Source organism: Neopelma chrysocephalum, unplaced genomic scaffold, assembly GCF_003984885.1.
Source record: "Neopelma chrysocephalum unplaced genomic scaffold, ASM398488v2 Primary Assembly neopelma1_125, whole genome shotgun sequence".
Taxonomy (NCBI): domain Eukaryota; kingdom Metazoa; phylum Chordata; class Aves; order Passeriformes; family Pipridae; genus Neopelma; species Neopelma chrysocephalum.
The window spans coordinates 602,693-617,982 of NW_020897787.1; the positions used below are offsets into that span (position 1 = coordinate 602,693).

Here is a 15,290-nt window from a genome sequence, read left to right on the forward strand (position 1 = left end):
GCTGGCCTCCACCTGTACTGCAGGTGCCTCCAGATATTGCTTGGCAGATGCTTCTGGATGGGGTGATTCACAAAACTGCCCAGCTCTGGGCAACTGGGAAAGCCAGCGGTGGAGGAGCGCTTGGAAATTTGCTCTGGGCAAATATTGAAGGTCAAAATGAACTTTCTTAGTTACTCAAAAATCCCAAATGATGATCCTTCCTTTACCTCATGAGAAACTGTGGATCTCTGTTGACGGCTCAGATGAGAATCATGTTCAAGGCCAGTCACAAAACAAGGGGACATTCTGTGTACAAGATGTGAGTGACAGAAAGCACCAGAAGTTGAGGACTTTGGCAACAAGTCCTGTGCTGTTGGGCCACCTACACCCTGATTTATCTGCAAGCCAGGCAGTGATGCTCTTTGTGAGCTTTGTGCCTCCAGCTCCTCTAAGTGCATGGGAAGGAAATCAAAGATCATGTTTGAAACTTGGCATTGCTTTCCCAGAGTTAAAACTGGTGGTTAAATTGGAAACCAGCCCAAGGGGTGGGTTAGAAATTGGAAGCCAGCCCCACGGTATATCTCCTGAGGCAAGAGAAGGGTCCCATATCTTCTGCTGGAGCATCAGGACCTGGTCCCATGCACCTCAGACTAGCATTGAGGCAGCCTGGAAAATGCAGGGTAACTGAGAATTATTGTACTGATACAGAAATCTCTTCCCAGGCTTGAGACCAGGCTGCTCCTGCACCTCAGGCCCCAGCTCCACTTCAAGTCTGAGGAACTGGACACTGGGAAGGTTTCTGTCATATCACTCCACAGATACAAGGTGAGCAGCAGGGGTTAGGGGGGATCCTGATGGCTCCTGGGGCAGCAGTGAGCCTGGTGGACCTGCAGAATTTCTGGCAACTCAGGCAGTTGTGATACCAGTCAAATTTGGGGCGTTTCACAGAATCTGCATCCTTTTGATGGGATCTGAAAGGTGTGTCTGTTGTTCCCGAAACCCTCATCCCTGCTTTTTGCAACTGCCCTTGGAGAGCAGCTGGGAGGCTTCCTGCAAAACCAACCCCTTGGCACGTGAAAGCAACACTGGGTCAAAAAGCTGAGTGTTCAGAGGCTTCTGTTCCAGCCCCAGACTCGAGGCACCTTTGTGCTCAGGCTGTTCAAAAGCAGCTGGAACAAACTGGCTGCGTTTGAGCTCCAGTCCATTGCAAACAGTTTTCAGTCGGGTGCCTCCTGCCTATTCCTGGGAGTCAGGGGAAAGCTGTCCAGCCTCCTGGCTCAGCACTGGCCCTCACAAAGGGCTTGGGAGTGCTTTCCCTTGCTGACCAGTCCCTCACCACCCTTCAGCCTTGGTGCATCTCCGGCTCTAGAAAGAGCAAAGCATTTCTGGGAAAGAAGCAAAGCAATTTTCTACCTGTTTGCCTCCACCCCAGTGGTGTCAAGTCTGCAAAAAAAGTAGAGAGAGCAACTGAAAGGGGTAGAAAATGAGGCACTACATCATTCCAGACACTTTCAAAAGCTTGGCTGTGGCAGGGAAGGACGCACTGAGTTGTTTTCTTACCAAAAGCTTGTGCTCTCTATGCATATAAAACCTTATTGTTTTATATCAATTTATTCTTTTCATTACATGAGGAAAGGTGGATGAGTAGATGATACAGTCAGTGCTGTGCTGAGCAGCTAGACTGCAGGTAAACCTCTGTGGCACAGAGGATCCCCAAGTGCAATTTGTAATGAAAGTGTAAAACACAGGAGAGGAGAGAGCAGTTTTCAACTTTCATGGCAGATGCTGAATACAGGAATGTTTTCAACAGCAGCTGCAAAGTTAGGAAATGAGGGACAGCCCTCTGCTTCTGCCTTAATTGTCTTAATTGACAGGTTTTGCAAGGTCAATAATTAGGGAAAGGAATCCCAAAGCAGATGGATAAGTCCATGGCAATGGCAGGGTTTCCCCCTACAGAAGTCAGGACAGTGACAGCTTTGCTGTGGGTGGGTTTGTTGGTGCCTGACTGCAGGCTGGTGCTCCTGGAAGATGGGGGCACTTTTTGGAGGCAGTAGGTCTCTTGAGTGTTCAACAAAATAGAGCTTGGCCCCAAATTTGCTTTTTTTTTCTAAATAATGGTCAATTTGTAAATGATGGCTGTGAATGGTTGTGAGATCCTATTTAACAAAGGCCCTATTGAGGCTCCATCCCTTCAGCCTCATCCCTCCAACTACATCTGTGGGCTCCTGCTCCACTTTTCTGCCCCAGCTGGGCATCATTCCACCAGATGGGCTCCAGGCCATCAGCATCTCCTTCCGTACCACCATCCCAGGGGAGTTCAAGGAAGAATTCCAGTTCTGTGTCCCTCAAGCCCCCAAGCCTGTGACCTTGACTATCAGGTGAGGAGGGCTCTGGGAGCTTGGTGGGCACATCTGTAGCTGTCTCTGGGTAATCATCTCCCACCTGCCTCATTTGGTGGTGGAGCAGAGAGCAAAGGTGTTGCCTGAGGTCTCAGTCTTGGCTCTGATGCTGGCAGCCCCTCAGTGTGGAGGTGCCTTCTGCCCAGTGCAGGTACCAGGAGCTGGAGTGACTCCTTCCTGCAGGGATGTCTCTCCCCCTTGGGCCATGGCAGGCAGTGGGATGGCATCAGCTTTGGGCAGTAGCTGGTCTGGGATGTCCCACCTGAACACCCAGCAAAGCCCCCAGGGCTTTGGAGATGGGCCAGCCCGGGTGATTCTGCTTTTAAAATCCTGTTAATAATCCCTCCCAAATGGGCAGCAGCAGCCTCACATCTCTCATGCCCATGTGTGGGCACAGGCTGTGCTCCCAGCTCTTGTGCAGGGAGTGCTCTGGTGCCTCCTTTCCACAGCCAGGAAAGGGCAGATGCAGGAGATGGGGAGCTCTGCAGCAGGGACTGTCACAAGGGCTTGGGCATCATCCCATGGGCTGGTGCAGCTGCAAAAGGTAATCCTCACCCAGCAAAGGAGAGAAGGGGGGACAAAAAAGGTGATGATGGGAGAGGCAAAGCTCACTTCTCAGCACCACAGCAGCATGAGGGCTTGTCCCAGCTGGTCTGAGCCATGGGCTGGTGGGATAATGTGGTGCAGGCAGGAAAGCTGATGCTGGGTTCTGGAGCTCTGGAGCTGGCTGTGGCTGGGCCATTGGATCAAGGCAGTAAAGAAATGAAAGAAATCTGCAGTCGATTTTACCAACGAGATAAGGGAAATGGATAAAAAAGAACAAGAAGGTTATTACTTTGCAAGAGAAGAGTAGTAAGTAGGTCTGACCTCAGTAGAGAAACGATTATGCTGGCTTTGTGTTTGGAGGAAAAGCACTGCCTTTTTTATTTTTTTTTTTGGAAATGAAGAGGGAACATTTCACAATCGAATAATTTATTCTACTCTGTCCCTCCCCCAAACTGGTCACGGGATGTTGTTGCATAAGCAGCTTTCTCCTTGAGCAAGGGCAGGTTTCGCTTGACGAGATGTGTAGAGCAGAGCCAGTGGCAGTCCTGTGAGTAAAACAGGAGGCACAGTTCACTGTGGCCCTTGATTTTTAACCAAAAGGCAGAGTAGGCATTGATTGGCATCAACCATGAGAGAAACCTGTGAGTTTTGTGCAGCTTCAAGCGCTGATATCAGTGATGTTAGTGACTTTTGGAGTTTGGAGCCTGTGTGCTGAATTTAAGAATGGGTGTGTGGTGGATTCAGGACACCCATGTTCAGTTTTTTTAAGCTACTGCTCTTGGCTGTGTCAGCTGGTGCACTGGTGACAAGCTGGTCCTTTCCTCTGAGATTCATCTGTGCACTGTGTAGAACTCTTGCTGCTCTTCCCAGTGGATGGCTGGGGCTGCCCTGGATTCATGCCTCAAAATCCTGCCTGTAATGATTGCACGGGTCAAGATATCCTGGGAAAAGATCCTCCATGGAAACACCAGTCCCAGCTAAGAAATAGCCAAGCAGGGACCCCGTGGCTGGGAAAGCTGGTTACAGTGAGTCCACTTTTGTGGGGACACCTCTGTGTCCATCATCTCACAGATGGGGAAACTGAGGCACAGAGCCATCTGTGCATGTACAGGGTCCTTCATGGGGCATGTCCTGCCTGCTGGGGTGCCCTAAGCCCCATCAGCAGCTGTTGGCTGCTGCCCAGTGCTTTGGCTGCCTCCTGTCCGTGTGGATGCCGTGCTGAGCTCAGGGTGGTGGGTTGATTTAAAACCCAGAGTGGCTCTGACAGCAGCTTTTACCCACCTGAGCTGTAACTACAGCCAAACCCTTTGCAATTCCCTTTAACCCAGCCACTGCCTCCTCTGCCTTTGTCCTCGCAGGGGCTGTGTCATTGGACCAACTTTGCATTTTGATGTACCTGCCCTCCCCCTTGGTGACACCTCCTTTGGTGAGTGTGCCCAGGGTTTAGATCACAGTGTGAGAGGTCTGTGTGTTGTCAAAATGGAGCACTTGAACGTAAGAACATCCATCACTCGTGTCCTTTCACAGGAGCCTCTTCAGGGTGTTGACTCCAGGGCTGCTGGTGGCTCAGGCAGCGTTTTCCCATCATGAGGTCAAGTAGGACCAAAGGAATAGAAGGTCAGTGTTTTCTGGTGTCCCTCATAGTCTGTTCTGCTACAATCTCCCAATCCTTGACAGCAGAACAGCTGTGAAAGTCCTTGTCCCAGGAGGGCCCAGGGGATGGGACTGCAAGAGGAGGGAGGTTAAGCCATGTACCAGCCTGTAGCTGCTCTGGGCACATGCAAGGACCCCATTTACCCTTCTGACCTTTAGTGTGGGGTGTTAATTAGTGCTGTGAGGGCGCTTCGTTATCCCCAACCAGGTCTTCAGAGCCACGGGCTTCTTCTTCCCCACCAAACATGCAGCTCTGCTGACAGAGCCGGGGCTGAGCATCCAGAGCGTCACCATTGAAATGCAGATTCCAGTTCTCCATCTCAGGCTCACAAAAGGCTTTTTACCGAGATGATCTACAGCTTAAATGTGAAATCAATTGTGGATTGATTGAAGGGCCATTATCATTCTGCAACCAGGATGCCTCTGTGTTTTCATGCTGTTCATGGGCTTTTTAAGAAAACTCATTACTTTTCCTGCGCTGCTTCCTCCCCTCCCTGCATCACCACTGAGCCACTTCTTAGTTTCCTTTTCAATAAATGAAACAACAAGAAAGACACCAGGTAGGAATATAGTTCTGTAATAGGAGATTCATTCTGCTTAATCTGATTTAATTCCCAAGGCCTCTTCAGCTGAAGGCAGCTGTTGTATCTTTGCTTCTTTTAACTGTGCTGCTGACTGTTCTCTGCATCTGGTGACCTCGGTCTCATTTGGGATTGTGACATCTGTGTTGGTCCTTTTTGTGCCCCTCCTGCCTCCCTGCTGGAGTCAGTGCTGGAGCTGGGCAGTGGTCACTGTTGATGGGCACAGAGAAGCTCTTGGCTGTGCCTACAGTTGGTTTTTCCTCCCCCTCTGGGTTCAAAGGACGCTTGGTAAGCAGGCCCTGGGAGATGTCTCCTCCCCACAGAGCTGGCCAGCCAAGACAGATGTCCAGTGCAGAGCAGGTTGTGGGCTGGTGTCCTGGCTCTGCAGGACATCCCCACCAGGTGTGGCTGTATCCCTGGCTTTCTGTTATGTCCCTGTTTGTTTGGTGAGAGGTAGTTCCTGATCTCAAAGCAAGCCTGGGGTTTGCCTCCAGTGAAGTGGGCTGTGAGTTGTCACATGCTTGGTCGAGTTGCCCCAGACCAGGAGGTGCCTTAAGGATCCTGCCTAGAGAAACTGCCTTAGGGTGCTTTGGATCATGTTCTAGTTCCCAATTCCATCCTTCCTTTGTTTTACTGTAGCTTCTCCTCGATGACAACTCACTGCTTTTATACCTTGAAAACAGTGGGAGTGTAGGCAGAGTTAACAGGAGTTTTACAGCCTGAATTTTGAGAGTAAATCTTCAGTTTGGGTGCACACTCATCAGTGAGAAATAAGTGGTGCTGGTTTGGGGCAGGGGAGAGAGCTCCTCCTCCCTGTTAGAAACACTTGTGGTGTTCAGCAGGGCTGAGTGGGCATTTCCAAGGCAGCAATCTGGGAGCAGCATCAAAGGGAACTAAGTGACCATTAATTCCTGGCTGAGCTGCTCAATGAGCTGTAGTTCAGATAACAAAGAGCCAAACTCCAAGCACAGTTTTATCCTCCCGGGACATTCACAGCAGGAATCACGAGGTGATTGGTGCCTCCTGGATACTTGTGTCATTTTCCAGGCTTTCCTCGCACCTTGTCCTGCCGCCTGACCAACACCTCCCTGATGCCCATGGCCTTCACCCTCCGCATTCCTGAGGACGGCTCTGGACAGCCCAGCCTCACCAGCTCGGATCAGACATCCAGCAACACCCACCCATCCTGGAGAAAGGGAGCTCAGGGTCTCACGGAGCCAATGGAATTTACCATAACGCCCTGCAGAGGGACCATCTGCTCCCAGGCATTCCAGGATATCCAGGTATGGGAAGGGTCCAGCCATACAGCTTCAGCAGGTGAGGCTGAAGCTTCACTGATGTGTGGGAGGGCTTTGGCACTGCCAGCTTTGAGTATTGTCAGAGTAAGAGATCTGCACTGGTGTGAGGCCTCTTTTAGCTGGGTTGCTCGGGATGTTCCTGAAGGAGCACAGTTTTGTTTCCAAAGTCATAAGCTGAAATCATGTACCATATGGTCAAGTACAGAAGCCATTTGTGTGTTTTTGAGAGGAATTTCTCTGATGGAAAGCAGCAGAGGAAGGATGAGGACAGAAGGTGGCTGTTGGAGGGAGGGATGTCATTGTATAAATCAGTTTGCTTTTCCTCCCTGTCTCATTTCTCCTCTCCTGGGGAGCAGAATGAGTTGTATTCCCTGTGGGGATCTCCAGTGGGGACAGAAAACACTCTGCAGCCATGAACTGCCCAGCACCTGCTGGGCCACACTTTGCCCTCAGCTTCCTGCTGTAAAGCTGACACAGCTCTGGAACTGGGCACATGCTGTTCATTCTGTTCAAGTCAACAGATTTCCTCTGCGTTTATGTCATTGTAGTCAGGTGAAAAATTGATCCCTTAATTTGAATAAAGTGGTGAGTAGAGCATTAGTCTGATCTTGCTGGAGGGGGGATCTATGAGAGGCTTGAAAACAGGCTTGGGAGGAGGGATTGGAGCAGTCCTGGCTTCCTCTGGCCTTGAGCCTCTGTGCCAACCCAGCTCTGTTGTCAGGAAGCCAGGAAAGTAGCTTCCCTTGGCATGGACTCCAAAGAGAGACTGGAGGGGGAATAACCTTCTCCTGAGGAGGAACATCCCTTGGGTTGAGCAGTACTGGGATAATGAAGTGAATCTGTTAAAGGAGGGTAAAATACAGGTCATATAAGCTCTTGGAGAGTTGCTGTTGCCAGACACTTAGATTTAAGGAAATTAAACCTTTATGGTTTTTACCCTCTTCTCTTTAGTCCTTCCACTTCCTGCACCCCACAGCAGACCAGGGTCCGTGGTTTCCATCCTAAGTTGGTGCTTGGTTTGTCTTACAGGCTGGCTCGTGCTCACGCTGGAGGGCTGAACCCAGTAAGGGAGTGATCCCCCCCGAGAGCGAGGTGTCTGTGACTGTCACAGCAAACCTCGATGACACGGGGAAATCTGAGGACAAGGTGAAGCTGTTCATTGAGAACAGCCCAGTGAACATCATCCCCGTGCAGGCTGTGGGCATTGGCACCACAACTGTCACTGACAAACCATTCCCTCAGGAGCTCAACTTTGGCCCCCACTTCAGGTAGGATCTCTCTCGGCTCCCGCTTCTCCCGTGGGCTCAGCAAGGAGCAGTTTTGCCGTAGTCCTTCAGGCTGGATCTTCTTCAGTGCACAGGGTCCCAGCTCTGATTCCTTTAGAAACATGTGCTGGCCAGTTGAGAGTTTTTTAGATACCCTCAAAAGCCACCAAAATGGAAGCCAGTAGCTAAATTGTCGCTGAATTGTCTTTGGTTCTGACGCGTTTATTTCCTCACTTTATCAAGTAACGATTTGGAAGAAAACAGCAGGTCCCAGCAGCCTCTGGCTGGAAAACGCTACATTACCAGTATAAACATATTTCTCTCTGCAATAACGTTGCTTGCTTTTCCGTTCCCTATGGAGCATCATCTCACAACAGCGCAAAAACCTTGGCAGTGGCTTCCTGGCAGCTCCTCGACTAAACAAATGGTGTGGGTTTATTTCCCCTCTGCCCGGGAATCCGGGAGGAGCAGCAGAATTTCTCTGCCCTGTGATACCCCTCCAATTGTTCTTCCCCCAGCTCCCCTGCAGGGCTGTGCTTTATTAGACACAGTGGCTCTTCCCTCGTTTGTTCTGCCTGCTCCCTTGTCTCCTCCACAGCAGAAGCCTGAGGCACAGATGAGCAGAGGTGGCTGCAGGACCAGCTCCAAAAGGGACAGGAAAAGTCCAGTGAGGGAGGTTGGGTGGGATACCCTGGGAGTGTGAATTCATAGAGCTGAGCTTGCAGGAGGGGCTTCACTCATCCTAATGGCTTTGTCTGAAACCAGACACATTCTTGTAAAGAGGAGAAAAAGAAGCCTTTTCAAAGTGCTGTTTGCCTTGTGCTGGAGAGCTCTTGGGACGGGAATAATAGTCTCCTCAATGTGCCTGTTCTTTTCCCTGGCTGCAAAGAGGGTCCACAGCATTCCCAATACCCAAATTTTGAGGTAGAAAGAGTAGGTTAATCCTACCTGAGGCATTTAGGATGGATTTCAAGGGGTTAAATATGCACCCACCAGCCATCCACACGAGCAGGGGCATTGCAGGGAGGTGGGTGCTAGTCCACATGTCCTGTGCTCTGTGCAGCCACAAACTGGCTACAAAACAGAGGGGACAATGTCGGTGTGACTGGTGTCATCATCCTCTGCCCCCTTCCCACCTGTGCCTGCAGGCCTGGTTTGGGGTTGTTGCTGGTCCTGTCAGCTCAGAGCTACCACCCTGTGAGCTGAGATGGGACCCAGGGAACAGCTCGAATGAGTTGGGTGTTCCCAGAGCCACAAATTCTGCACCTACCCAGAGCTTCTCCAGGCTTTCATCTGTTGCTGTCCCCAACATAAACCCTTTCATACTAAGCTTGCACACGTCATTTGTTAAGAGTCTGTTTCAGAGCGAGTTTCTCCCATGCCATCCCTCCTGTGTTTGTGTGGAGCTGCTGGCAGCAGACCTGCTCTTTGCCAGCCACGTAATCTGTGCCTTTCAAAAAAACCAATAACTTTTCCAGGAACAATTTGTTTCCTGGCCGTGCTCAGATTTATTGAGAATAAAATAATGGCTCCAGACTAGCCTGCAGTTAGTGTTTCTTTACATGAGGGAATCAATTTCCATTGAACATTCATTTTGTTTTCTGTCTAGCTGAAGTTAGCCAGTCATCTCTTCCTGTCACTCCACTCCCTCAGTAGCTAGACCTGGTCTTGCTGCCATCTTCATATTGGGGAAACTTCTGTTGATCCCGTGTTCCCACAGTGCATTTCTCTTCCTAAAACAACAAACCCAGCTACACCGTTCAGGCAAAAGATGATCTGTTGGGAAGTGATGAGGGTTGGATGGTCTCTAAGAACAGGGGGCCGAGAGGGGTGAGAGGAGACCCCCTTGTGTGTAATGGAGAGAGAGATCCAGCTACAACAACTCCAGCTATGACTGCTGCATTGGAGAGGAGAGACACTGCTGCCCTGAACGTGGAAAAGATCTTTCCTTCTTCCCTTCTGGACTTTTATTGGAGGGAAAAGAGATTTGATCCAATGTAAATATTGCTTTATCATAGGAGAGATAGTTAGGATTGTGTATATAATGTGTTATAATATTTATTTGTGTAATAATTGTAATATAATTCCCTTCCCCCCATATTGAGTCTTGTGTTGTGTCTGGAAAACCCCTCTCACACTGGAGTGAGTTGTGGGAGGGGGGGCTTGGACTTGGAAATTAGAGTTTTAGGGGTCTCAAACCATGACAATGAAGCTTTTCCTGGCTGTACACACAGAGAGCAGCTGCTGGATGGTGATGAACTTCGGGGCAGCCAAGGCCTGGCTGAAGCTTTGAGCTCGAGTGGCCTTTTTGGTGGAGGTTTTAGCACTGAGTGTGCACTCAGGGAACTCCATCAGGGTGCTGCTGATGCCATCTCTGCTTCTCTTCCAGCCTCACTCCCTTCTGTTACCAGTTGAAAATAACAAACGAAGGACGACACACCCACTGACTGTTCTGGACCACAGAAGGGTTCAGCATCCTTCAGCAGCGTCGTGCCCTGGGTACCACCAAGGGCAAAGACACCCCCCAGATCCCCGAACCTGTCAGCCCCGTGTTCAAGCTGGAACCACCACAGATGGAGCTGGTGCCGGGCCAGACTAAGGACATGGTGCTGGAAGGCTTCTCCAGCACCCCCCAGGTGAGGTCCCACCAAGGGCTGAGCCCTTCCCATCAGATCCCCTCCACTGGGGCTTCTCCTGCAGCCCCTTGACTTCCCCTGGGAGAAGGAGCAAATGCCTTCAAGAAACTGTTTTAAGGCCACAAGTTTCCATGGCAGCACCAGTTGCTTTCCTTGCTGGCCACCATCAGTTGCTAAGGCTTTTTTGTGTTTCCATAGCTACCAAAATCCAGTGCTGATCCCAAAATACAGGCTGAAGGAAATATTAGTCCTTCAGGGCAAACAGGTTATCAGTGTCATGTGCTGAGGCAGAAAGAAAGGGCAGAGAAAAAAAGTTAGACTGAGAGCCCAGGCAGAAAGCAAATGAAACAAGTGCCAAGCGCTTTATCTGGGGAAAGCAGGGAGTAAAACAAAAGCCCTGTGAAGGGAGGGAGTGTCTGGGATCAGCATCACTTGTCCTCTGCAGACAAATGTGGGCAAAGGGCTGGTCTAGCCCTGAGTCCTGGAGGAGGAAAACCAACACTGTGTCAGCTCTAATGATCAGTGTGATGTCCATCCACGTGGGAAACTGTTCCCAGAGATCATTATAATTGACAGCTCGACTTTGGTCAATATTTCCATAACTGTTCCCCAGTCTCTCAGCCAGCCCTGGTGTCCCAAGGGCAGCCGGGTCTTGCAGCACCCTTGGAAAGCAGCTCAGAGGGGGAGATTTTAGCAGGGCCTTGGGGTGTTCTCCTCCCTGGACCGTTTTTTCCAGGGGAAATACAACTCTGCAGAGAAGCTGCCAGCTAAACCTGGTGTGCATTCCCTGGTTCCAGGACCACTGGGCACAGATGTGGAAGTGAATGTGAAATGAGCATGAAAGTCTTGCTGAGACTGGTTCTTCCATGATGCCCCAGCAAACTGAGCCCAGTTAACCACTGGGCATTGAAGTGCTGCAGTTACAAAGAATAGATCTCATCCAGAAACAGTTTTGTTTGGGGAACTGGGACCTGGCTCAGAGGAGACGACCTCTTGGGAGTTGGAAACTAGCTGTGGTTCTGAGGAGGGCTTGGGGAAGAAGCCCTGGGCACTGAGGCAGCCCATTCCCAGCTGGGTCTTACCAAGTCCCAACAAGTTTTTCGTGTGGCCCTTCTTGGTGCACAGCACCATCAAGAGCAGACCCTGGAACACAGAAGAAAGTCTGCAAAAGCAGATGGTGGGAGGTGGAGAAAGAAAGAGGGGCAGGGCTGTAAGCTCTGCTTCGAGGCCCCTGTCATCTTCTGGCAAATTAGATTAGGGTTTAATTACAAGCTAAAGGGGAAATCTAATTTTGATGCTAGAACAATGAATATATTTTATAATAACAGAGAAACAAGCGCATTCCAGCGAAGCCCACGAGGAATTAATTTCCTCTGAGGCCACTTGTTGGCTGCTTGCCTGTTTCTCTTTACTCCTATTTTTTTAGAACCAATTTAGGTTTTTGGAAATGGGAATGCTGAATCAGTTTCCAGCTTTTAATCGCCCCATCTCCCACTGAATTGGCTTTGCTGGACCTGAGCCTGTAGGCACTTGCTCTTCCAGCTGATGCTGAGTCACCCAACTCTGCTGAGTTGGTGGCAGCTGAGGGTCCCAAGCATCTGGCAGGAGAGCAGCCTCTGCTCCAAAGGGTTTGGCATGGCCCCTTTGCTGGCTCTTTAGCCCTGTTCTGCTCTGCATGTTAATTAAGCAGTAATGTATTCTCTCCGGGTCCCTCAGCAGCCACCATGTGATTCTCTGTGGCAGAGCTGGAAGTGAAGATGGTCTCCAAGCTATTAACACCTCAAATTGCTCATTAAGAGCCTGGCAGAAGGGCAGCATGTCAGATATTATTTCTGGTCCACATTAAGCACTGTTGGTGTTCTAAATGTTCAGATCAAACTAACTCAGTCTGACATCGAGGGAATCAAACATCAAGTCTCAGGAAGGTGAGATCAGTAGAATTTAACCATCCATCCATCCAACCTTGCTGGAGCCGAACAGCAGAGACTCCCAGCAGCCATTTATTTTGGCCAGGAGAGAAAAAATGTTGTTTTGCTGCCTGGACAAGACTGTGTGCTTAGATCCTTCTTTTTCTTCTAATTTTTCAACCCATTTTTTCCCTCTCACTCTCTAGTCAGTGCTGCTGCTTTGAGCAGAGCAATGGTATAAGCAGCATGGTCCAGCTGTGGCTGAGGGGTCGGATGTGCCCAACTTGTGCCAACCCATGTCCCTTCTCTGACTGCTGAGCCATGAGTGTCTCATGATTACTCTTTGTCTACACCTACAGACTGAGAACAGGCTCCCTTCACCCCTTGGACCTTTGAGAGCTCAAAGCTGAGTCAAGCCTTTGCACCAAGAGGTTTTCTGCAGTGTTGGAATAGGCCTCCAGAATCACCCTGCAGGAGACACTACACGTGGAGCCCAATTCAAACATTTCATCCTATTTGTTACCTTCAAGGTTTCTTCTTGAAAGACTGATTTGTCTCCTTTCTAAGGGTAGTGACCAGCTCCTCAGCTTTCTTTGGGTTTCCCCTCAAAAGGAAGACGTTCAGTCGAAAGTACACTACAAGGGTTTTCTCATAGGCTGCCAGAGGCTCATCCCCAAATGTAGCTGTTCTCTGGAGTTTTCATCCTTTATTAAGCCTTGTCGTTTGCACTGAACGTTGCTGTTGCTGCATCACCTCTTTGGCCCCTTCCTGTGAGACCTGTTCCCTCCCTGGGACAGAGCTAACAGGCACCGAGTGGTCCGTGTGCCAGGGTGGATCAGCAGGGAGCTCTGCACCTTCATGGCACACATCAAACCCCCTCCCTGTATTGATCTGACGTCTCTGGAGAGTGGGAACTTCTTGGCTACAAATCCAGCGTAATGAATTGCCGGTAGATTCTTCAGGGAAAGGATTTGCTGAGCTAAAGTTGTAGAACACGACTCTTTCCGTTCCATCCAGGGTTTTCTTGGCCAATTTGTTTTGAACGAGCCAGGAGCCCTTCTCCTCCCAAGTGGGTCTTCCTACAGCATCAGTAATATCTCCTGCCTCTGCCCTCTCTCCTTCCATGTCCCCTGGCAGGGACCCTGCGAGCCAGATCCCAGCCTTGGTGCTGACCAAAGAAACCCCAATTCTGTGTTAGAGTTGATGGGTTTTTGCTTTGCTGTTTTTACAGCGAGGAAGAAATGGAAAATGCAGACAGTGAAAAAGAGTGCAAGGCAGAAATGTGACAGCAATGCTCTGTCAGCCACCAGCGGGGAGAAGCAGGAACATTGGGAGCATCCATCAGAAATGTGCACGTGCCCCTGGGGCTGGGGACACTCTCAGATGAGTGACAGTCATGCACACCCCTTTCTTACCCCCTGGTGCTTTCAGCTCTATGGGGCAGTAGGTTTTGGCCTTTGGTAACCCCACAGGTGCTATTTCCCTGTTTAAATCCTGTGGGTAACTTAGAAAAGGAGGGCTGAGTCGTGATGGAAAGTTGCTGCATGAAGTTTGGCAGCAGCAGAGCAGTGGTTTGCTGGGTCTATAACAGAGAAGTGGCTCTTGGAGCAAGTGCTGGGCAGGGATCACCTCTGGGATGGCCACGCACTGCTGCAGACAGCAGAGAGTCTCTGTACTCCTGGGCAGAGACACTGCGGAGCTGAAGCAAGGAAGACTTGGGAATTTGCTACTTGTTCCATTCAGATAGAATGAAAATTAAGCAAGATGCTCGCCAAGGAGGGGTTTGTCAGCGAGTGTATGTTGTTAGCAAGTCTGTAGTAGACACACAAAGCCGGACATGAGGTGTGGGACAGTGATGCTTTGCCACGACAAAGGTAGGTGGTGAAGATTTCCTATTTGCAGCGTGTCTGAGCTTCTTTCTCCTCTACCTTCAGCATGGTGTCACCATGCACCTCCCATCTCTGTGCCTCTTCCAGCACAGTGCTGCTCTTTTCCCAGCTGGCAAGTCAGCCAGCCCATCCCAGGCCTGGGCACAGCATCTTCTGGTTGAGCTCATGGGAGCACCACGGCACGTTTGAGGCAGGTTCTTCTGCCCACCGTGAGACACCTGGAGGGTGATGACTTGGAACACTGCAGCGGAGGTTGGAGTTCAGAACAGCTGCGTGGGAGTCGCTTTAACTGTAACTCTTGGGCTTGGGGAGCCTCAGCCTCCTCCTTTGCAGGAGGGTGACAGACCCCGAGAGCTGTCATTGCCCTCGGTGGGCTGGGGAGCAGCCCCAGGGTGTTGGAGGGGCAGGCTGAGGGCAGGGGAGGTGAAGGAGAAAGCCTTGCCTGAGGGAAAAGCACTGCACATCCCAAGGGGCTGTCAGGTGGCTGCCCATCTCCCTGGCTTTGTCCTGTGCCATCAGGACCAACCCTGGGAGAGGTCCACGTGTCACCCATGCCCCGAGCAGGCTGTGGGGGTTCTGGTGGGGGTTGCCTTCTGCTTTTAGAGCCAGCTAGCAAATGCTGGCTGGAAGGTGAGTTCTTTTAGCTCTGCCAGCATTGTTCAGCTGCAAACCTGGGGCACAGCCAGCTTCTGCCTTTGCTTTCTGCACATCTTCATTAGCCAGGGCTCACAGTGGGAGCCCAAGGTGCGCTGGCACTGTGAAGGGTGTCCCTCTCCCTCACCATGCAGTTCTGGGTGGCTCGTGCTTGAATTCCCTCTGGGCAGGAGGCACAGGAGGTTCAAGGCCCGTCTCTGCAGAGCTTTACTGTTTGTGAGACAAAAGGCTGATGTTTCCTTTTGGTTTGTTGGTGGGAACAGCCCTCACTCCATGTGGCAGAGATGAGTAAGGTGACATAATCTTCCAGACCTCATTTCTCTTTAATTTCTCCATCTGTTTCTCACCCTTCATTCTGTTGCTGCTTCCTGCAAGTTGTGCATCAAACAGCTTTCCCAAGGGAGAATCCATCTGAAACCCCTGGCACTGCTCTGCCCAAGAGTGCCATTTCTACTATGGCTGTGCTCTTTCCTGGTGCATCCC

At 50.6% G+C, this 15,290-nt stretch overlaps 1 protein-coding gene across 1 annotated transcript in view; it reads left to right on the top strand.

Annotated features, from left to right (window-relative positions):
• The window catches only part of HYDIN (HYDIN, axonemal central pair apparatus protein), a 51,356-nt gene that overhangs the window by 30,834 nt on the left and 5,232 nt on the right, over nt 1-15,290 (top strand). Inside the window, 6 exon segments of the mRNA XM_027698263.1 lie at nt 2,133-2,162; nt 2,164-2,357; nt 4,283-4,350; nt 6,206-6,441; nt 7,486-7,724; nt 10,174-10,357. Of these exon segments, the coding sequence (XP_027554064.1) occupies nt 2,133-2,162; nt 2,164-2,357; nt 4,283-4,350; nt 6,206-6,441; nt 7,486-7,724; nt 10,174-10,357 (951 nt within the window).